The following is a 24409-nucleotide window of genomic DNA, read 5'->3' as shown; positions in this document are numbered from 1 at the left end:
ACGAGGGAGGCACACGAGGGAGTTACACGAGGGAGTTATGGGAGGTGTTACACGAGGGAGTCACACGAGGGAGTCACACGAGGGAGTTACACGAGGGAGGATGTTACACGATGAAGCTACACGAGGGAGCTACACGAGGGAGTTACACGAGGGAGTCACACTAGGGTGTTACACGAGGGAGTCACACTAGGGAGTTACGCGAGGGAGTCACACGAGGGAGTTACACGAGGGAGTCACACGAGGGAGTTACGCGAGGGAGTCACACGAGGGAGTTACACGAGGGAGTCACACGAGGGAGTCACACGAGGGAGTTACACGAGGGAGTCACACGAGGGAGTCACACGAGGGAGTTATGTGAGGGTGTTACACGAGGGAGTCACACGAGGTAGTTACACGAGGGAGTTACACGAGGGAGGATGTTACACGATGAAGCTACACGAGGGAGCTACACGAGGGAGTTACACGAGGGAGTCACACTAGGATGTTACACGAGGGAGTCACACTAGGGAGTTACGCGAGGGAGTCACACGAGGGAGTTACACGAGGGAGTCACGCGAGGGAGTCACACGAGGGAGTTACACGAGGGAGTTACACGAGGGAGTCACACGAGGGAGTCACACGAGGGAGTCACACTAGGGAGTCACACTAGGGAGTCACACGAGGGAGTTACACGAGGGAGTTACACGAGGGAGTTACACTAGGGAGTCACACTAGGGAGTTACACTAGGGAGTTACACGACGGAGTCACACGAGGGAGTCACACGAGGGAGTCACACGAGGGAGTCACACGAGGGAGTTACACTAGGGAGTCACACTAGGGAGTCACACTAGGGAGTCACACGAGGGAGTTACACTAGGGAGTCACACTAGGGAGTTACACGAGGGAGTTACACGACGGAGTTACACGACGGAGTCACACGAGGGAGTCACACTAGGGAGTTACACTAGGGAGTCACACTAGGGAGTCACACGAGGGAGTCACACGAGGGAGTCACACGAGGGAGTTACACGAGGGAGTCACACGAGGGAGTCACACGAGGGAGTTATGTGAGGGTGTTACACGAGGGAGTCACACGAGGTAGTTACACGAGGGAGTTACACTAGGGAGTCACACTAGGGAGTCACACGAGGGAGTCACACGAGGGAGTCACACGAGGGAGTCACACTAGGGAGTCACACGAGGGAGTCACACGAGGTAGTTACACGAGGTAGTCACACGAGGGAGTTACACGAGGGAGTCACACGAGGGAGTCACACTAGGGAGTTACACGAGGGAGTTACACGAGGGAGTCACACGAGGGAGTTACACGAGGGAGTTACACGAGGGAGTCACACGAGGGAGCTACACGAGGGAGTTACACGAGGGAGTCACACTAGGGAGTTACACGAGGGAGTCACACGAGGGAGTTACACGAGGGAGTCACACGAGGGAGTTACACGAGGTAGTTACACGAGGGAGTCACACGAGGGAGTCACACGAGGGAGCTACACGAGGGAGTTATGGGAGGGAGTTACACGAGGGAGTTACACGAGGGAGTTACACGAGGGAGTCACACGAGGGAGTTACACGAGGGAGTTACACGAGGGAGTTACACGAGGGAGTCACACGAGGGAGTTACACGAGGGAGTCACACGAGGGAGTTACACGAGGGAGTTACACGAGGGAGTTACACTAGGGAGTCACACTAGGGAGTTACACTAGGGAGTTACACGACGGAGTCACACGAGGGAGTCACACGAGGGAGTCACACGAGGGAGTTACACAAGGGAGTCACACTAGGGAGTCACACGAGGGAGTCACACGAGGGAGTCACACGAGGGAGTTACACTAGGGAGTCACACTAGGGAGTTACACGAGGGAGTTACACGACGGAGTTACACGAGGAGTCACACGAGGGAGTCACACTAGGGAGTTACACTAGGGAGTCACACTAGGGAGTCACACGAGGGAGTCACACGAGGGAGTTACAGGAGGGAGTTACACGAGGGAGTCACACGAGGTAGTTACACGAGGTAGTTACACGAGGTAGTCACACGAGGGAGTCACACGAGGTAGTTACACGAGGTAGTTACACGAGGTAGTCACACGAGGGAGTTACACGAGGGAGTCACACGAGGGAGTCACACTAGGGAGTTACACTAGGGAGTTACACGAGGGAGTCACACGAGGGAGTCACACTAGGGAGTTACACTAGGGAGTTACACGATGAAGCTACACGAGGGAGCTACACGAGGGAGTTACACGAGGGAGTTACACGAGGGAGGATGTTACACGATGAAGCTACACGAGGGAGCTACACGAGGGAGCTACACGAGGGAGTTACACGAGGGAGTCACACGAGGTAGTTACACGAGGTAGTTACACGAGGTAGTCACACGAGGGAGTCACACGAGGTAGTTACACGAGGTAGTTACACGAGGTAGTCACACGACGGAGTTACACGACGGAGTCACACGAGGGAGTCACACTAGGGAGTTACACTAGGGAGTCACACGAGGAAGTCACACGAGGGAGTCACACGAGGGAGTTACAGGAGGGAGTTACACGAGGGAGTCACACGAGGTAGTTACACGAGGTAGTTACACGAGGTAGTCACACGAGGGAGTCACACGAGGTAGTTACACGAGGTAGTTACACGAGGTAGTCACACGAGGGAGTTACACGAGGGAGTCACACGAGGGAGTCACACTAGGGAGTTACACGAGGGAGTTACACGAGGGAGTCACACGAGGGAGTTACACGAGGGAGTTACACGAGGGAGGATGTTACACGATGAAGCTACACGAGGGAGCTACACGAGGGAGTTACACGAGGGAGTTACACGAGGGAGGATGTTACACGATGAAGCTACACGAGGGAGCTACACGAGGGAGTTACACGAGGGAGTCACACTAGGGTGTTACACGAGGGAGTCACACTAGGGAGTCACACTAGGGTGTTACACGAGGGAGTTACACGAAGGAGTCACACGAGGGAGTTACACGAGGGAGTTACACGAGGGAGTCACACGAGGGGGTTACACGAGGGAGTTACACGAGGGAGTCACACGAGGGAGTCACACTAGGGAGTCACACGAGGGAGTTACACGAGGGAGTCACACGAGGGAGTCACACTAGGGAGTTACACGAGGGAGTCACACGAGGGAGTCACACGAGGGAGTCACACGAGGGAGTCACACGAGGGAGTTACACGAGGGAGTCACACTAGGGAGTCACACTAGGGAGTCACACGAGGGAGTCACACTAGGGAGTCACACTAGGGAGTCACACGAGGGAGTTACACGAGGGAGTCACACTAGGGAGTCACACGAGGGAGTCACACGAGGGAGTCACACTAGGGAGTCACACTAGGAAGTCACACTAGGGAGTCACACTAGGGAGTCACACTAGGGAGTCACACTAGGGAGTTACACGAGGGAGTTACACGAGGGAGTCACACGAGGGAGTTACACGAAGGAGTCACACGAGGGAGTTACACGAGGAGTCACACGAGGGAGTTACACGAGGGAGTCACACTAGGGAGTCACACTAGGGAGTCACACGAGGGAGTTACACTAGGGAGTCACACTAGGGAGTTACACGAGGGAGTTACACGAGGGAGTCACACGAGGGAGTCACTAGGGAGTTACACGAGGGAGTTACACGAGGGAGTCACACGAGGGAGTCACACTAGGGAGTCACATGACGAAATTGGATTTCGGATTGGAAAAAAAATACAAATGTCTTTAACAAGTAAAAATACTCGTGTGCATGTCTTTAATATAAACATATCAATGTTCGCGCGAATAGTTCAGGTTTATGTACATATTATCTATAACGAAACGTACACAGGTAGTGCATTTCTTATATTAACCAGGCAGGATATGATAGCGTAGTATCCTCGTCACTTTCTGTTCCGGATCATTCCTTACTGGAGTTCTTACTATCCACAGAAACTAAATCACTCTTATCAAACCAAGTAGATAATTACTTGGAAAACAAAGCCCCAAGACGTTTCAAGAATGATACAATACCGAATAGTGATGATATTTTAGAAGACGAATCTATATGAATAAATAAATAAATTTAGAAGCAATAGAAAAATTCGAGACTGGTCAGTAATCGGCAAAACGTAAATAAGGCATACTGTGGTTTTAAAAATCTTATTATCGAGGGAATGGAAAATAAGTGTAGGGAGATAAAACCGAAAAATAGTAAACAGACTTATAGTTATCGCAAGCCATACTGGAATGAGGTCTTACAGAATAAACGTGAAAATGTGTGCGAGGTAGAAAATAAATGGTAAAGGTGCATGAACCGAGAAAAAAAACTAGATTTCGTTCGATATTCTTACATACTTGGAAATGAAATAAAAAAAGATTTTATCAACGAAGAAAGCAAGACAAAATTCATGATTTAAGTGTACATGGTAATGCCCGTGAATTCTGGAAGTACAGACTGTATATTGGAAATGTTGGTCTGGCAAATGAACGTAAAATGACCATATATTCCAAATTCGTGATTCCGATGGGAATACGATATCTGACAAGGCTAAAGTACTCTATAAATGGAAAACGGACTAATAATAGCGCAGATGGGATGGACTGTTTTGACGACGAATTTCTTCAACAACTACGAGAATAATCAGATCACAATCTAACTCTCAATAACATTGATAATTCAGTGTAAAACAGGGAAATCAGTGTTACGAGGAAGTTAAAAGGCTGTGTTCAGAGCAAATATGAAAAAACCCCGTTTGTATCGATGAACTTCAAAGTGAGATTCTACGAAATCAAACTAGCATTGACTTACTTGATAAATCATTTCATATTGTTTTAGTGAAGGCTAAGTACCTGTAGAGTGGCACCAATCCCCAAACCAAAGACCGATACCTTGGATTCCATTTACGTATAGGCCTATTTCTCTTAAATCGATTCCGTGCAAAATATATTCGGTCATTTTAAATCAACGACTCTGTAAATGGCTGGAACAGAATTGACTTCGACTGTAAACTTAAAATAGAAGAATACAGCAAAAGGATACATTCGTGGGTTTTATTAATGAAAAGCGAGCTGTAGTCCTTGTTAAGAAAACGAGTGGTGAATACAGGTTTGCTATCGATTACAGAAAAGTAAATCTAGTAACGAAACCAATGATTTCTCCCATACCACGCTTTGAGGACATATAAGATATCATAGGGCAAACCAAAGCAAATTTGTATTCAAGTCTAGACTTAAGAGCAGGTTTCTGTCACCTGATAATTTTTAAGATTACCAGGATTCAAACTTCTTCTTATCATCCCCAAACAAACGCTACATGTGAGCGTATAAATGGCAATATAGCAAATTGTTTCAGACGTTTCCGTATTGAAAAACAGACAAATTGGCATAACATTTTACCTAGCATCATGCTAAGTTACAGGGCAGTGCCTTCGACACAGTCAACGCAATTCTCGTCCATCTTTCTCTTATTTAGAAGAGAATGTCGTATTCCTATAGATACTGTTCTTACACCTACTTCAGTGGGAAAAACAGCAGAGTCACATCTGACTAAGATATTAGAAAATCCTGAGACATATGAACAGATAACTAAGGACAATATTTTGAAAGCGCAGGCGAAATGCAAAGAGAATCATGATAAGAATGATAAAAGCCATAATTCAGAATAGGAGAGAGGGTTTTGTTGCATTTCCAACGAGTTCCTGTCGGTTTATCGCCGCAAGTATGCCAGAAATGGGTAGGTATATTCTACATCACAAATACCATGGCCAACCAAAGATTCAGGATCAGGAACTGCCAGAAAAATAAAGTAGTCCAGAACTAAGGCCTATAAATCCTAAAATGAAAATAAAGAAGCCAATCCTGAACTCATTACTGACTCAGATGTTGAAGCATAGCAACAAAGCGAAAACACTGAGAATGCTAGTCAGACTCAAAAGTCTGATAACACTGTCAGTGAATCTAACAGTGAGCAGCCAGAATCTGGAGGCAGTGACAGTGTTTGCCTGACTGTTGGCAGAATTCTGTGTTGTAAGCCTAGTGGCAAAGTAAAATGGTACCGTGTCAAATGAAAGGAAAGAGGAGAAACTTCTTGGGTGAAAGAGGAAGACTTACCTTCTCATTTAATAAGGAAATTCCATATTCAACAGACACAGAGGTACGCTTAAGAAATGAGCAGAAAGAAAATGGAAAAGTAGGTTGTATAAAGTAGTACAGAACAAAAATATGCAATGTATATATTAATGCCATTCCTCTGTAGGTTACATGTATAATGGAGTTATAATTGACAAAACATCCAGTTAGGATGGGCAAATAAGTATGTAGGTACATGTATATGTTTAGTACATGTAGGGCACCAGAAAATGTTAATTAACTTTATATCCTTTTCTTATACTGATCTATCTTGACCTTTAGCAACTTGAGTTTTGAGATGTCTAGCAGTTACAAAACTGTTCATGAAACTTGCTAGCAAAATATTTGGAAACTTGGAATGACTTTAGTTTTTTTAACTGTTTAGATTTTAGTATTTTGAGCATTGCTATAGATATGGATTTATTTTGTTAAGAATACGATAGCGAGATCCCTTCGAATATTACATTATTTAATGTATTGTATAATTGTGCTGGTATAAATACTCAAATGGTTATAATTAGAACATTTCCAGGTACAGGGGTGTCTGTAATTGGGATACAGGAGATATCGACTAACCAAAGTACAGTGAAGGTGTACGGTTAACTTGCAAGCTAGCAGTAGCAAGAAAAGAAAGTTTGAGTTTAGCACCTCAGTTATGTTCATGGGTTTAAAAAGGTCTAGTGGGATACACATTTTTACAAAGGTAGAAAATGTATTATTAATATAGGCAACTACAATGTTTAAAGTGTTACTTAGACAACACAAATAACATTGTTCTGTAGAGCCAAACAGCTAAAGGAAATAACCAGATAAAGCTGTAGTGTAACATTTTATTCAATAGATAGATGAACAATTACTCTTGTTTCGGAGATGGTTTAGTAATTGTCCTATCATTTAGTTCTATCGCTTAAAATCTATTTTGCTTAAGACTGTTGCATGAAACTTACAATTTGTGTGCAATTTGTTGATAATCAATGAAACTTGCGCGATTTCAACTGTGACAGCTTTAAATATGTGTGTGGTAATAGGGCAACATTGGACTGGTGTGATATTTTGGTGACAAGTTATAACTATCGTGTGTCACATAAGGTGACATCATCATGAGGCACACTTACATACAGTACTAATTATGGCCGACACCATCAGCTGGTGGCCCAGTAGGCACCTCTACCTACATATGTATACATTGGACAGGCTTATCCTGTTATCTATATACATATATGTAATGTTTATTTACATAACATTATTTAGACTATTTCTATCTGTCATATTCACCGCGATTTACTGTGATACAAACTAATGAAAATTGAAATTGCTGGTCCTTTTTTAAACGCTATAAAATCGTTATATACATCTACGAGGAGTGCTCTAAAGCTAGGAAATTCTTTAACTGATTTCTTCACTTCGGGATGAAACAAGGATGTCAGTTGTATCCGACACTTTTAGGTCATGTGACCAAAACTGTCAGAAGGACTTGAATAGCCATCGTGCTTCGTCCGTCGCCGTGCGCCGTCTGTAATCTTTTAACATTTTAAACTTCTTCCAAGTTCCACCAGTGCTATTGAGCTAAAAACTTGCCAGAAATGATCTTGATATGATCCTAACCAAGTGTTGTTATTTTTCGGGTCCGTCCGAAATCCAAGATCGCCGCCATAGCCGTTATCCTGAAAACACTTTTTAAACTTCTGCTCAAGTTCCACCAGTGTAATTGAGCTGAAACTTGCCAGAAAGGATCCTGAGATGATCCAAACCATTTTTGGGGGTCCGACTAAAATTCAAGATGACCGCCATGGAAGCCATCTTGAAAACACATTTTAAAATTCTGCTTCAATTCTACTGGTGCCATCGAACTGGAAATTGATGAAGATGTTAAGAAAAAGGAGTCAACAAAGTGTTGTTATTTTTCGGCCTCGTAAAAACTTTGACATGGCAGCCACGGCAGGCATTTTGTAACATGCTTGCGCAATCATGGTTTTCCTGAACAACTCCTATTTCAAACTTCTTCTCAAGTCCCACCAGTTGGATTCAGCACTAACTTACCTGAAATGATACTGTAATAGTCCTTACTCAGTTCTGTTAATTTTCTGGTCGGTCCAAAATCCGCAATGGCCGCCATGGCCAACAGTGCAAATCTATATACTTGCTACTGCGTATGTATACTACAATAGTACACTAGCCTTTATATTCAGATGACCGTTAAGGCCCTTTGGGCTCTTGTTTCTATATACACTGTATAAGCTTACGGCATTGTCGAGGAAATCAATTCTCTGAACTGTGGAACGAGTATAAACGGACAAAATCTAGTAATACAATTATATGCAGACGACATTGCATTAATTGCTGAAGATAAAACAAGTTTACAAAAAAAATATTAGATGTGGCTTACTCCTGGTGTCTATAAATACTGAAAAAAAACCAAAGTTTTACACTTTAAGAGAAATGCTTGCCCAGATTTAATTTCATGTACATATTTAAATGCGGAGATCAACATATTGACTATGAAACCTCATATCGTTATTTAGAATTAACGTTCAATGAATTTATGGACTTCAAGTTCACAGTAAAAAAAATATCACTAAAGCAGCGAGCAGGGCGTTGTCTATTATATATACAAAGTTCCTCTCAAGTGAAGGTTTTTCGTTTGATGTGTTCGAAACATTATACGGTACTCTCGTGGAACCTGTACTCTAATAGGCGCATGGATATTTGGAATATCAAGTTACTATGTAAACAAATGTTAGCAATAGGTATCATAGAGAAATTTTGTCTAATTTTGGAAGTGGTTCTCTGCCATTAGCTATTGCAACTGGAAGATACGTCAGGCCTAAAATATCTTTACAAGAAAAGAAATGTAAATATTTTACATCAAATTGGTTGAAGTTTTTATTGATTGTGATATTCTGATAATATTTCAATATCTATTCAAGTTGGACTCAATGAAACTACCAAACTTAATCTCTTTCATTTGCTCATGAATTCGACCAGATTAACACTGATTAGTGCGTATGAATACATGTTTAAATCCTTCCGCGGAACGATTTCATTTTTTTCTACATTGTTTTTTATAAACATGGAATAATTATTAAAATTATCAAATTTATCATGTATTCTTGTATTTTAAGAAAGACCAGATTTAAGTAGTACGGATAAAAAATTATCTTTCTTATGAAAGAAGATTATTTACCAAAATATGTCGCAAAATCATCATTTTATGTGTATCAGCGAAGACAGAACTTTTATCAAATGTTTGTTAAAGTGGTTATCATAATAAAATATAACATGTAACGTAAGTGTCTGATAAGCCAAATGTGTCTGGGTATTGATTATTTCAGTGTTTTAATGAAACTATATATTTTATGCATACTGTACATTTGTATGTATCAATACGTAATTTTGATAAACATATCTGAATCTGAATCTGAAACTATCGGTATAGAACGGTTTGTGTCGCGAAGATGACAGAAGCCTGGCCAACCGAACGTGAAATTAACACCTGTGTCGATTGTCCTCGTAACCTTTGGGTATACGCGTGTAGCATATGTAGGTAAAATGATGCATTATACATACGTCTAAGGATCGTTAGAATTTAATTGCGTACTAATCAAAACTGTCAAGTTAAATCACCACGCATCATCGAGGCGGTACGGTCTTTTAACAAACACTAAACAAGTAAACTAGTAAGCCGGATGTTCTAATTCATATGAAGTACCGTGTGGGCTAATTTGGCAGCGGACAAATACGCACGTGATAAGGAAATTTGGGATAGATCAGGTCTCACCATAAGATGCAATATCGATGTCCTGAATACATTCGGTAGTAATTCGCTAATGTTTTAAATTATTGTTCTTATTTTAATTAGTTAAACTGCTCTAGTTTGCAATAAACACCCCTTATCCTGTCCCAAAATACAGAGGTGTAGTGTCAGGCTGGTGTAGCTCAGTGCCGATCGATGTCAGCATTGCGAAATCAGAAGTGAACTGAAATAAATCATGGCATACGTTTTGAATCAGTATAATAACTTATTTCATGAGTCGAATTAGATAGGTCCGGTAACCTATGAATTCATTAACTTCCATACTACCATACTATTCACACGCATTTCTTCAAAAAACGTTATCTGATCAATATTACCCCGAATCATGACCTGTCAAAATAGCTCACCGGTTTAGGGAGGGCTCGGTTTCAATAAAACCGAGCCCTCCCTAAACCGGTCTAATATCTATATAACGTGCGTGATCTGTTTAGAGAAATTTCATTGTAACATTGTCCTGGTATTCTGTTGATACTCGTTCTCTGTTTTTTTACAGATATATTTTGACCTTTTTTAAAGAATATGTCATGTTTCATTTAAGCGGCCAAAGAATATATGCGGGTAACCATTCGGAGTATTTCGTCCATGGAACCTTCCCAGCAGTCCGTGCTGTCTCTCATGATGTCGGTAGCGGGGTCTGGGGGTTTAGAACCGATGCTCGAGACAACAGAGGACTCGGCGCAGGGGTTAAAGGTCAAGGTTAGTAAATCAAAGTATCAAATGAAAAAAAACATATATAGAGGATATGTAACAGTTTCTCATATACTTCACTGGGTTATCTGGCGGTTGCTAGGGGAAAATAAATCGATCTTACACAGGGGGTGGGGGTCGGGGGTAAGGACAGCCGACACGCGCTATATGACGCTGGTCACAATAACGTAACGTCATCATACCAAGTCGTAAATGACGACGTCATAATTGTTTATGCAAGGAGCATTGAAGATGGAGCGATGAAAAACTGTCATAAAAACTTAGATTTGGTTTCAAATACGTGAGAAAGATAATCAAGCATGGGTCTGTTCAACGAAAAAGGATATCTCAACCCTCGTGTATGAGTTTGGCTGGCTAACACTCGGCAAGCCTCGTGCTGCCTGGCCAAACTCTTACACTCGGGTTGAGATATCCCTGTCCACGGAACAGACCCATGATATATTCTATTACAGTAGTCTCCAATAACATATTTCAGTGATGAAAAAAAAAATCAAAATATTAGCCACACAAGTGTAATATATTTGGTATTACTGAAGGTACAGCTAAATATTTTGTTTATTACATTTTAAAGCAAAATATACCGAGGCAGCTCAATCTTCCCCAGAATTTATTGCGGTCCCCTGTCAACGGCTCACAAATGTATGCCAAAGCATGACGTTATTTATTCTCTCTTGCATTATATGACGTCATATCACATGACGGAGAGCTATTTGCAAATCTTAGTTTTCCCCATTGTCGTTTGTAAGAAGTGTTCTGATTTGTCAAACCAGCAAAAGTGACTAGTGAAAAATATCAGAAGGAGTGTGGTAAAATGAAATAAATAAGCATATTTACAACAAACAAAAACTCGTTTCATCATTCGTTGGTTAGAATATGGATATATTTTTGTTTGTGCGGTATGTAACGTCCTCGTAACTGCAAGGACTGCGTCATGTGATGGTCAGGGGTGCAAATATATACACTTATAAGCTCACCTGGTCCAAAAGACCAATGTGAGCTTATGCCATACCGTGGCGCCCGGCGTCCGGCGTCCGTCTGTCCGTCAACAATTGAGTTATTTGACTTCTTCTTCATAACCGCTGATCGGAATTTGGTCAGAAGCATTCTTACGGGTAGGGGACTCAAAATTGTACAAATGATGGGGCTGACCTCCTGGGGGACTCTGGGACGGGGCCAAAAGGGGTCAATTTGGCTATATTGATATAAACGACTTCCTCTCTGAAACCCAACAATATATATCGCTCATATTTCTCTGGTAGCATCACTATTGGGTGGGGATTCAAAATTGTACAAATGGCAGGGCTGACCCCCAAGGGGCCAGAGGGGCGTGGCCTAAAAGGGGCAATTTGCCTATATTGATATGAACACCTTCTTCTCTGAAACCAAGCAATATATATTGTTCATATTTGACTGTGAGCATCCCTTTGGTGTCGGGATTCAAAATTGTACAAACATTTGCGTGGTAGCATCCCTATGGGGTTGCCCCAAAATTTAATTTAATTTCATGCATTAATACATTTTTTGGCACAAAAACCTCATATGATATATTGACATAGCAATACCAATGACAAATATACTTAAGCATCATTCTTATTTCAAATCTCATGAAAACCAGGTGAGCGATACAGGCCTTCTGGGCCTCTTATATACATAGAGTTTATTGAAATCCTGCCTGTCTTAAAACAAAAGACATACGAAGCATGCTATAATTCGTTGACGGAGTTTTCTTAATACATGTGTGTTTGAGAAATTAAGTCAAAGTAGCTTTAAAGATATGATTAAAGGATTTTTTTATAAGTTTATTACATTTGTACTTTGAGTCTGTTCATGCCCTCTCGGAATCAACTGGTAGTCCGAACATTTACAAGGTACATCATCATTGTTTATGTGTATATTGCCGTCAAGTTCGAATGAAAATCACACCTGAAACAAAGAAAACTTGATTAAACATGTAATTTTTAATCACAATAATATAAAAGGAGATACAATGTACATGTAAATAGTCATCAATTGTTCCAATTTACTTTGGTGACAAGCACATTTTATGATATATACATTTTTAAACATATCAACCTGGCCTGTGCATGCCACAGGTGCTTGGGGTAAGATATTATATATATACATATTATGTATATGTACTCTATCCTTTTATTACTGTATAAAATGTGCATGCTTGTTTTTGAGCAGTTTCTTGAACATTACAAAGAATAATATCTTAATAATTATCAGGATTGCAAGCAAATTTAATACATATATCAATAGCAGTATATCGTTCATATTTTACGCATCCAAAACATGAAATGGTATATGGTGCATGTATATACAATAATGTATTATCAGTAGACGATAGTTTTTGGTTTATACGCACTCGCCTACCATTGCTTTGTTGTGCAGCTTCCCGTTTCTTTATCGATGCCGCTGGGCGTAGTTTTTCATTGAAGTTATTCCATTGGAATAAAGTTGGAATAGCACTCGTTCCCTCAAAGTGCCGACTACATATCCTATGCCATGACTCTGGTTCATAATCAGCTGGTCGTCTGATCATGGATAACCATTTTTGCCGGAGTTTTAGATTATAATCTTTGAAGGAAATGAGTGAAACTTGATATTCATCATGAATGGATACCGACTGACCTTTTTCCTCTTGTCGGACATGCAACCGGGAACCGCACACCAGCTTTTTGGCATTTTGTTGGACCGTTTTGTTTGACAACTCAATCTCTGTGTTAACACTTGCGTTAACCGGAAGTTTACATGCCCCCCTAAACAACGTAATCACGTGACTTGCGTATCTAAAATCCGGCCGAATCCGGAGAGGAAAAGTATCTCGGAAACGGCGTATTATTAATAGACACTATGTTTGAACTACTACGCTATAAGCTATCTCATAAGAATTAATTTCCTCGGGGTTTCTCCTCTCAGTGGCACAGGCACATATTTCACATACCTCACATATTTTATGCTTCACATATTTCACATGCTTCACGTGTTTCATGTTACTTTTCATATACAGGGTGGAACTCAGCAGATTTCGAAAATACTTGCGGACAAAGTAGGTGTGGACAAAGTTCTACTGAACCATCCGGTGGGGAAAATTAGCCAGGTTTGTATAAAAAGTACTACATGTATTAATGCATTTTACGGAGAGCGACCATTTTTTAACGTCAGGGTGCCTTTGGCACCTGCCGTTATAGGCGTGGTGGGAAAATGTTGTTACTGACAGATCTGTTCCGGCTAACTATTCCTCTTTTCTGTCATACAAATGATATACATCCGCAGCCTAATATAGTTCCTATTTTGATAGCAATTATTGACTCAATTTAAGTGATGTAAACCGTGTTTACTGCAATTATTTAAAATGAAATGTGAATATTTGGTGTTCTAGACTATTTTAGAGTATAAATATCAACCCTTTTCCTCGTCAGTATATGCAATTTTGTTGGCGTAGGATTACGTAGTTCTGTCTCGATACTGCCTTGAAAACGAAAGTAGAAAAATCAGTTTGATCGTCGTGGAAATTTACTTGCATTCACAGAGAAACTTTCCACATCTGTTCATCCTGAGTTCATATGCAGGAACATCTGATAGCTTAAAACCAATCCTATTTACGTAGTCAAATGCACCCGAGCATTCCACGAGATAACTTCAGCTGTCACGTGACTCATCACTAGTCAGCCAAAATGGCGGTTATGTCTACTGTAACTAAACCAACGACCGTTCGCAGTTTCATATTCATTTGTATGTCGCTAGAATACGCAAGAAATATGACCAGGAATTGAGGGCAAGTTGTAACAAACTACATTGCCGTTTTTCGAGAGGATTTTATTAAATAAGGTTATTATTTTTGTTTGAAATGAATCTAATGATTGTGATCCGTGACTGATGTACTGGCGTCGGTGTCAAAACTAGATATGTCTCGTCGGACAACGCGACCGCAGTTTTCTATCGGAGTGAAAATGTGTTACTACGAGTCATAAAATAGATGTTTGATAGGTCTTATTAATGACTTATAGTATAAATAAAATTAAAAAAAAAAATTCGGCTGTTTACATCTTGGATTTTATCTTTAGACCGATTTGTCGTTCAGTTGATTCTTTTTCAAAGTTTACAAGCAGCTTTACTGATTCAGGAGTATATCAATAATCTTCCACAAGCATTAAAGAAATGGGGAAAGAACTATACTCAGCTATTGTAAAGTTGTCAGCTAATATATATGTTATACAAGTTTTCTTGAATATATATAGAATAGGAATACCAGGGCCAGATGAAGACATTTCATCTGATACAAATGTAACTGTCTGACTATAAAATCCAATTTTAAATTTCTTATATGACCTCAGACCCTGACGTTTCTCAGGGCCTTTGGCCCTTTGATTATAAATTTTGGTACAGAACAAACACACGGATCGATAGTTTAGCTCATATTCACTCATTTTTGTCGAATTAAAGTTTCAGTGACCGTGAAAATTTTCAATTGGTATATATGTGTTCATTTTATAATACATAATGATAATGGTGACATTAAAATGTATACAGTAATACATTGCCATAAATAAATATTATAGGTGTAATATTTGGCACGGAAATAAACTAAAAGAAAACGCAAGTAGAAATTGTCTGGTGTATGAGAAGTAAAGGTGTTATAGAATATAGTATTGGTGTTAGTGAATGATAAGAAATACCACGCTGTCGTATGTGGAAATGCCATCCGTGTACGATTAGTACTCCATTAAATTTCAATTTGTTGTGACCTCTCCCCGACAGTAAAATCATGGGACGGAAAATATCTCATGAAAAATGGACACTGTCCCTCAAATACGTATCTGTATACTTATGTGTATACGTTTTTATTGTTTACGTCGGACCAGGATTAGCTACTGTCCAAAAGTACTGGTGTTGGAAGGTAGTAATATGCGAAAAGAAGAATAGAATTTGGGAATGTCAAGTTATATTAAACCATGATAATGGCTAACCGCGCTAGAGTTATTGACACACATACAATCGATAAAGAATGAAATGTTGATTATGTTACAGGATGAAGATAAAGTGATCGTCTGGTGTCAAAATGGTCTACAAGTAACAGGCCAGCGACTTATCCTCGCCACTCCACCTCCAGCTGTAGGTAGGTAAACACGGATATAAGTTTATCAACAGTTGGTATATATTATACCACATAACCTTATATAATCATATTATTTTTATTGTTTTAATATCAGTTTTCATTCTGTCAAACAGTTGGGGAATAACATTATTTTATATGATGTGTAACGTCATCGGTTAACCTGACATAATAACCTAAATACTACATTTTGAATAGTATTACATCTACTTTGATTTTTTTTCTTTTAGATAAAATCACATTTGAACCTTTACTTCCGGTTGAGCGAAAAGAAATCAACAAGAGATACGTGTTCGGAGATTACATCAAAATCATTGTGACGTATGAGGAGGTAAAGGCTCTAGTCATGAGTCATGGAAGGATGACATTTAGATTTGTTTCCTTTGTATTGTTTAACGTGTGTGGTGAACGTATAAAGTGTATGTGTGTAGTTTATGTGTGTAGTGTACGTGTGAAATGTATGTGTGTAATGTATGTGTGGTGAAACCGTGTAATGTATGTATGTAGTATATGTGTGATGTGTGTAGTGTGTGTGTGTGTAGTGTATGTGTAATGTATGTATGTAGTGTATTTGTAGTGTGTGTGTGTAGTGTATGTGTAATGTACGTGTGTAGTGTATGTATGTAGTAAATGTGTGTAGTGTATGTGTGTAGTGTATGTGTAGTGTATGTGTGTAGTGTATTTGTAGTGTGTGTGTGTGTAGTGTATGTGTAATGTACGTGTGTAGTGTATGTATGTAGTATATGTGTGTAGTGTATGTGTGTAGTGTATGTGTGTAGTGGATGTGTAGTGTATGTGTGTAGTGTATGTGTGTAGTGTATGTGTGTAGTGTGTGTGTAGTGTACGTGTAATGTACGTGTGTAGTGTATGTATGTAGTGTATATGTGTAGTGTATGTGTGTAGTGTATGTGTGTAGTGTATGTATGTAGTGTATGTGTGTAGTGTATGTATGTAGTATATGTGTGTAGTGTATGTGTGTAGTGTATGTGTGTAGTGTATGTGTGTAGTGTATGTGTAGTGTATGTGTGTAGTGTATGTGTAGTGTATGTGTGTAGTGAATGTGTGTAGTGTATGTGTAGTGTATGTGTGTAGTGCATGCGTGTAGTGTACGTGTGTATTGTATGTGTAGTCTATGTGTGTAGTGTGTGTGTGTGTAGTGTGTGTGTGTAGTGTATGTGTAATGTATGTATGTAGTATATGTGTGTAGTGTATGTGTGTAGTGTATGTGTAGTGAATGTGTGTAGTGTATGTGTAGTGTATGTGTGTGTGTGTAATATATGTATGTAGTATATGTGTGTAGTGTATGTGTGTAGTGTATGTGTGTAGTGTATGTGTGTAGTGTATGTGTAGTGTATGTGTTTAGCGTATGTGTGTAGTGTATGTGTGTAGTGTACGTGTGCAGTATATGTGTGTAGTGTATGTGTAGTGTACGTGTGTAGTGTATGTGTGTAGTGTATATGTGTAGTGTATGTGTAGTGTATGTGTGTAGTGTGTGTGTGGTGTATGTGTGTAGTGTATGTGTGAAGTGTATGTGAAGCGTATGTGTGTAGTGTATGTGTGTAATGTACGTTTGTAGTATATGTGTGTAGTGTATGTGTAGTGTATGTGTGTAGTGTATGTGTAGTGTATGTGTGTAGTGTATGTGTGTAGTTTATGTGTAGTGTATGTGTGTAGTGTACGTGTGTAGTGTATGTATGTAGTGTACGTGTGTAGTGTATGTGTGTAGTGTATGTGTGTAGTGTATGTGTGTGGTGTATGTGTGTAGTGTATGTGTGTGGTGTATGTGTGTAGTGTATGTGTGTAGTGTATGTGTGTAGTGTATGTGTGTAGTGTATGTGTAGTGTATGTGTGTAGTGTATGTGTGTAGTGTATGTTTGTGTTTTAGAGTCTACAGTTTATTCATGTTTTCCTCCTCGTGATACAGCGAGGATGACTGTGTAGTACACTTATACTTAATATCACTGGGGAAATAACGTGACAAAGAATTTTGACTTAAACTAACTGTTTGTTGGTTGTTGAAGGATTTTTGGACCAGAAAGGGCTTTGTTGGCGAGATAGAAACGAATGGTGGACCGAGCACTGTACCCGGATGTGATAATGGGCCTATCACAGTTACACTGGACGCCACGTCTCATACAGGGAGCCCCGCGCTCGTGGTGTTTATAGCGGGAATACAAGCCCGTCAATGGGGGCAACAAACGGTTAGTCTCCATTTATCCCAGTACTCATATTAAAACACGTCTTCATGTTAACCATCAAATAATTTTGGATTGTTTATCTACAGCTATCGTCATTAAAACTATGTCATGAAAGTGATGGGGGGGGGGGGGGGGGGGGGGGGGGGGGGGGGGCCTCATACAAATATATCTTCACCTCAGTAATCAGTACAGTTTTGTCTAGAAACCCATGACATAGCATATGGACCAGCTCTTGCTATTTGGAAGGCTGTTAATTGCGTTAAGTGATGTTTGGCCGGACACACCCAGCAGGACATTCCACATGGTCACATCATACTTATCATTCTTATAGATGTCTAGACTCTGGTACATGATTGTGCAGTCAGAGGACAAAAACTAAAACCTTTCTCACAGGGGCGAACACTCAATTAAAGGCCAAAATTGAGGCAGTGTCAAGAGAGACATTAGGAAAATGAAGTTTTTTTTAGAAAGAAACTATATTGAAGCCAAATTTAGTCGTCTCTTACGACAATGCGATAGGGGGCAGCAAGTGCAATTATCACGCCCTGCCTGTGCAGCGTCTGGGTGATGACCACCAAAATCTAATCAGATGTAAGATCTCATGTTGTGATGGACAGAATCTGTTAAGGAGATACATGATAACGTTTAAACAAGCATTTGATTAACCCACCATCTATCTATCAACATATTATGGACTGTTCAAATCGCCTTTCGTCCGTGGCCTGTCGTCAGTCTGTACTCACTCAACATCCTTTTAGGGTGCAATCACCGATTTATTGGGTCAAAATATCTTCGTCGCCTATAAGAGACGAATTTTAAAGTATTGTTATTTTTTACCCATAAATCAACTTTAAAGAGCACTGCGCATGTGCTTTTTTAGCGACGGAATGAAAGGAAATAAAAACAGAATTTGAAATTCTGATCGACTTGTGCTGTTGACAGACAAAACACTTCGCCGCCCCACAAGTCGACTTTAGCCGTTCGTCCGTCCGTTTGTCCGGTGAACAATCCTAGTTTTCTAAATTTTGAGTGTGATATGGAATCTTGGATATTGACATTTAAATTGGTTATTGCTTTCCTTGAGAAGAAGTGGGATGATTTTTCTCAAAATGTAATGATAGGTTCCCCTAGTTCAAAACTGAACAAAGAGTCAGCTGACCAAAGATAAAGGTCATGGTGGCAAAGGTCCTTTTTTTAACAGTTCGTTGATGAACATTTTATGAAGGAAGCAAAGCAAGGCAAAATTAAACAAGGAGTCGATTGACTAAAGGTCAAGGTCACTGGGTTAGAGGCTGAGGTAAGGTGTTGTATATTTTACTTAGGGACATTTTGACTAGTGAACATTTTGTAAAGACATCATGAGGCAACGTTTTTTTCAGAATTAAACAAAAAGTACCTGACTTAATGTCAAGGTTATTTGGTCAAATTTAATCGAATTAAATGTAATGGTCGTATTTAGTATATTTTACTGATGACCATCTTATTATGACATAATTAAGTTAGTCAGAATTCACGACGACATAAGCTTACTGAAAGCTACCGGGTCAGAGGCAAAGGTCACATTTTGTGTCTTTTCTTGACGGACATTTTGTGATGATACCATGCACAAAGTCTGTCCTAAAATTTATTAGAAAACATCCCAAATTAAGTCGCCTCATTGAATGAGCAGCAGGTACAATGTATTATTAAGGACACTTTCGTACGTATGGTGAGTGATGGTCGTAAAGATAAACGTCCTACCAACAGGGGGGTCTCCCCTGTGTGCGAGCTGATTGGTTGATGCTGTGTAAAGAACATGTATGAGATATGCACAGATACTATGAATAATAAGTGCATCCGTCACGATTGCCTAACAAATCACGTTTAGGTTCGGTAGCACGCGACATTGCGTTCTAAAATATTAATTTAAAAGACATAGTCCTACCCTACCCAACATCGTTATTGGAATGGTTTGGTATGGTGTTGTTTAACGTCCTATCAACAGCTATGATCACTTAAGGACGGCTTTCTCTGTGTGTGAGATACATACGTGTAGTGCGTGTGGTCTGGGAGGTTGTGGTATACATACAGATTGTTTTTTTTTTTTTTTGTGTGTGTTTTTCCATACCTGCATCGATGTGTATTTACATTGGGGTAACTTACACATTGATTCATGTTTACAATAAGAAACCATGGCCTTTAATGAATTACCATATAGAGTTGTGGGTTTAGTAGAGCTGGCATATCATATCGGAAGCAGTAGCTAGCGCTGCTGGCGTGGTCATTTTTAATTTTGGATGAAACGTGCATCGAAGTTCTGAAGCTAAGTGTATATTCTAAGGTAAATTATGAGGTAACGAGTAGAGAAGAGACCATACTGAGATCGCTGGTCTCATTATACTGACATCGCTAGACTCATTATACTGACATCGCTGGTCACATTATACTGACATCGCTGGTCTCATTATACTGACATCGCTGGTCACATTATACTGACATCGCTGGTCTCATTATACTGACATCGCTGGTCACATTATACTGACATCGCTGGTCATATTATACTGGCATCACTGGTCGCAATATTCTGACATCGCTGGTCTCATTATACTGACATCACTGGTCCCATTATCTGACATGGCTGATCACATTATACTGACATCGCTGGTCTCATTATTCTGACATGGCTGGTCACATTATACTGACATCACTGGTCTCATTATTCTGACATCACTGGTCGCATTATTCTGACATCGCTGGTCTCATTATACTGACATCACTGGTCTCATTATTCTGACATCGCTGGTCTCATTATACTGACATCTGACGAACCAGTCATATCACTACGAAAAGTAACTTCCGTTTTAGAGATTCTTGTATTACTCGGCTAGGGGATAGAATCCGAATTCAGATTGTCAGGTGCAAACGCTCAGCTAAATGTCAAACTGTAGGATTGTCAAGGAGATATCAAGAAGAATAAAATTGTTTACAATTAGGAGAAATGACAAGTTTCAAAATGGAGTTTCTTCTTACGATCATGAAATGGTAAAATTCCTACGCCCTACCCGCAATGCATGATCAATGGGATAAATATTAGATGTTTTTGTTTCTTTCTAGCCCGGACATTATCCTGACCCAGTAGAAATATTTGTGCCTTTTTTACAATAGTATCTCTATATCCTTTCTTCGTTGACATACAGGCAATATAGAAGCTTTGGCTTCAGTTTACAAATTCATCCTGTCTCGAACAATAAGTGGATAGGACCCGTAAATAGATTAAGAAGAACAACACACATTTTGCGTACTTGTTTTATATCAAGCACACATTACCTTTTGCTGTTGTAATTTGCACCAATAATATCAAACTAAGTTCTAATCTATTTATCTTTATTAATATACAGATAAGGATTTCATTTCTTTATAATATTTACACTACAGAGACGTTACATGAGAGACACTAAACAATAACCCTCTCTAGATCATCAAAGTGAAGACATTGTCCCAGACTGTATTTAACGGAAGCGTATTAGGGCCACATTTAAAAAAAATTTAATTTTTAATTTCCACACTTTGATGTGTAAATATACACTTTAATGTGTAAATTTGACACTTTAATCTGTAAATTATACACTTTAATCTGTAAATTATACACTTAAATGTGTAAATTATACACTTTAATCTGTAAATTATACACTTAAATGTGTAAATTATACACTTTAATCTGTAAATTATACACTTAAATGTGTAAAAATTTACACTTTAATCTATAAATTTTACATTTTAATCTGTAAATTATGCACTTAAATGTGTAGATTTTACGCTTAATCTGTAAATTATACACTTTAATCTGTAAATTTTACACTTTAATGTGTAAATTATACACGTTAATTTGTAAAATTTACTCTTTGGCTTTTACTTACTTTAACCCTCGATAAAATACTCAATTTCGCCTCATGTATATTGCTTTCAACAAGGTCAAATAGCCTATCTTCTGATCTCGAAGACCTCTCAGAGTATCGAAATGACTCAATGAAAGGCCAAAGATTAAATTTTACGGATTAATGTGTAAAATTTATAGATTAAAGTGCATAATTTACAGATTAAAGTGTAAAATTAACAGATTAAAGTGTATAATTTACATATTAAAGTGTATAATGTACACATTAAAGTGTGGAAATTAAAAATAAAAAAGTTTACATGTGGCCCTAATACGCTTCCGTAGTATTTACATAAAAACAGTCATAACTCTACTGAAGGTATCGTGTTGTCGTGTTGCAGGAAGAGGTCAGACGCACAGCCGTGTTACAGTCTCTGTCAACTTATTATGGAACAGAAGCATTGGAGCCTCTCGATTACTGCGAGAAAGATTGGAGTAAAGAGGAGTTTATCGGTGGCGCGCTGGCATCGTTAGGGACAGGGGCCATGAAATATTTTGAAGAAGGAATAGGAGGAAAATTTATGCGGTAAGCAATGTGCATTGATGGCTCTTATTGCAGGATGATAGAAAGGTATACCCATCCGAAAGTGACGAGGGCTTTCTCGTAGGAAATTGCGCATCTTATGGTAGATTTGCATTCATAATTATACCCCTAAAACCAGGGTCATAACTTGTAAAATATACAGCAAAATAACAAAACTGATTCATTCAGATTAGCAAACCAATGTTTATTAAAAACAGCCAGAAACCGACAGATCTATACCAATAAATACATTCAGAAACCGACAGGTATGTACTAATATAATAATAAATTAATGAAAACATCCAGAAACTGTGAGGTGTGTTTTTATCAGTTTGCCAATAATGAAAAAAAAACTATAACAATTTCATTGTAGAATGTTAAGTATGGAAAACGATTAAATACCAAAACATATTTAAATCAACGTTATCAACTTGTTTCCCCGGATGTAAACATATGATTGTTTGTTACAGTTCCATCATACACGTAGTATGTTATAATAGCTTTCATATTTGGACCAATTATCACTTTATTTTGAATACGGGACATTGTCGGCATTGTGATCAATTTTACGTTGTACTGTTTTTGTCTGCAGTTTTAAATTCATTTTTAACCATAGTTTAAAAAAAAAAAAAAAAAAACTAGCTGGGTTGTCATCAATCTGTTTTTGTTTCTTAGAATACACTTCGCCGGAACTGAGACAGCCCTTGAATGGGACGGAAACATGAGTGGAGCAGTTGAGGCAGGCAAACGGGCTGCCAATGAGGTCTTAAATATATTACAGTCTGGCAAATGAAACGATTTCGTGAAAGATATTAGGTTCTTCAATATGCACGTTGATCAAAGAAATCATTTAAGTGTGCACTTTGAAAAAAATGGATTTTTCTCGGACTCTTTTGTTAAGTAGACTTTAAGAGACTAAAACAGATCTTCTGGCCGGTTGCAAAACTGTGATAATTAGTTTAATCAACCTTCTAGTTTTTCCCTCTCTGTCCTATGTTTTTATATTTTAATTCCAGACTGTGTCGACATTTGTCGATGGGTAGACTTTAGAACAGAGTGTATTGACAGTTGTCGATGGGTAGACTTTAGAACAGACTGTGTTGACATGTGTCGATGGGTAGACTTTAGAACAGACTGTGTCGACATTTGTCGATGGGTAGACTTTAGAGAACAGAGTGTATTGACAGTTGTCGATGGGTAGACTTTAGAACAGAGTGTATTGACATTTGTCGATGGGTAGACTTTAGAACAGACTGTGTCGACATTTGTCGATGGGTAGACTTTAGAACAGACTGTGTCGACATTTGTCGATGGGTAGACTTTAGAACAGACTGTGTCGACATTTGTCGATGGGTAGACTTTAGAACAGACTGTGTTGACATTTGTCGATGGGTAGACTTTAGAACAGGCTATGTTGACATTTGTCGATGGGTAGACTTTAGAACAGAGTGTATTGACAGTTGTCGATGGGTAGACTTTAGAACAGACTGTGTCGACATTTGTCGATGGGTAGACTTTAGAACAGAGTGTATCGACAGTTGTCGATGGGTAGACTTTAGAACAGACTGTGTTGACATGTGTCGATGGGTAGACTTTAGAACAGAGTGTATTGACAGTTGTCGATGGGTAGACTTTAGAACAGAGTGTATTGACAGTTGTCGATGGGTAGACTTTAGAACAGCTATTTAAAACGTGCACATTTTTCGATGGGTAGACTTTAGAACAACTTGTCGACATTTTTTCGATGGGTAGACTTTAGAAACAGACTGGTGAATTTGTGATGGGTAGACTTTAGAACAGCTGTTAAAATTTGTGAGGGGTTTTTTTGAAATTTTGAAGGGGGGGAAAAGAAAGGTGTTGCATTTGTCGAAAGGGTAGACTTTAGAAAAGGTTTTGCATTTTTGATGGGTAGACTTTTAAAAAAAAAAGTTTAATTTTTCGATGGGGAGACTTTAAACAAGTTGACATTTTTCGAGGGTAGATTTTGAAAAGATGTTGACATTGCGTGGAGACTTAGAACAGAC

General features: G+C 39.4%; 1 protein-coding gene across 2 annotated transcripts in view; it reads left to right on the top strand.

The window, feature by feature from the left end:
* LOC117315972 (probable flavin-containing monoamine oxidase A) overlaps positions 1-23468 on the top strand; it is a 32545-nt gene extending 9077 nt beyond the window's left edge. For both annotated transcript variants that reach the window (XM_033870451.1, XM_033870450.1), the window contains 7 exons: positions 10463-10620; positions 13646-13735; positions 15667-15754; positions 15982-16082; positions 17773-17952; positions 22204-22388; positions 23061-23468. In XM_033870451.1, coding sequence (XP_033726342.1) covers positions 10463-10620; positions 13646-13735; positions 15667-15754; positions 15982-16082; positions 17773-17952; positions 22204-22388; positions 23061-23178 — 920 coding nt within the window. In that variant the 3' untranslated portion in view covers positions 23179-23468. The remainder of the gene's footprint in view (positions 1-10462; positions 10621-13645; positions 13736-15666; positions 15755-15981; positions 16083-17772; positions 17953-22203; positions 22389-23060) is intronic.
* Positions 23469-24409: the final 941 nt, after the last annotated feature.

Source organism: Pecten maximus, chromosome 17 (assembly GCF_902652985.1).
Source record: "Pecten maximus chromosome 17, xPecMax1.1, whole genome shotgun sequence".
In the NCBI taxonomy this organism is placed as follows: Eukaryota; Metazoa; Mollusca; class Bivalvia; order Pectinida; family Pectinidae; genus Pecten; species Pecten maximus.
This window is presented reverse-complemented; position numbering and strand designations above follow the sequence as displayed.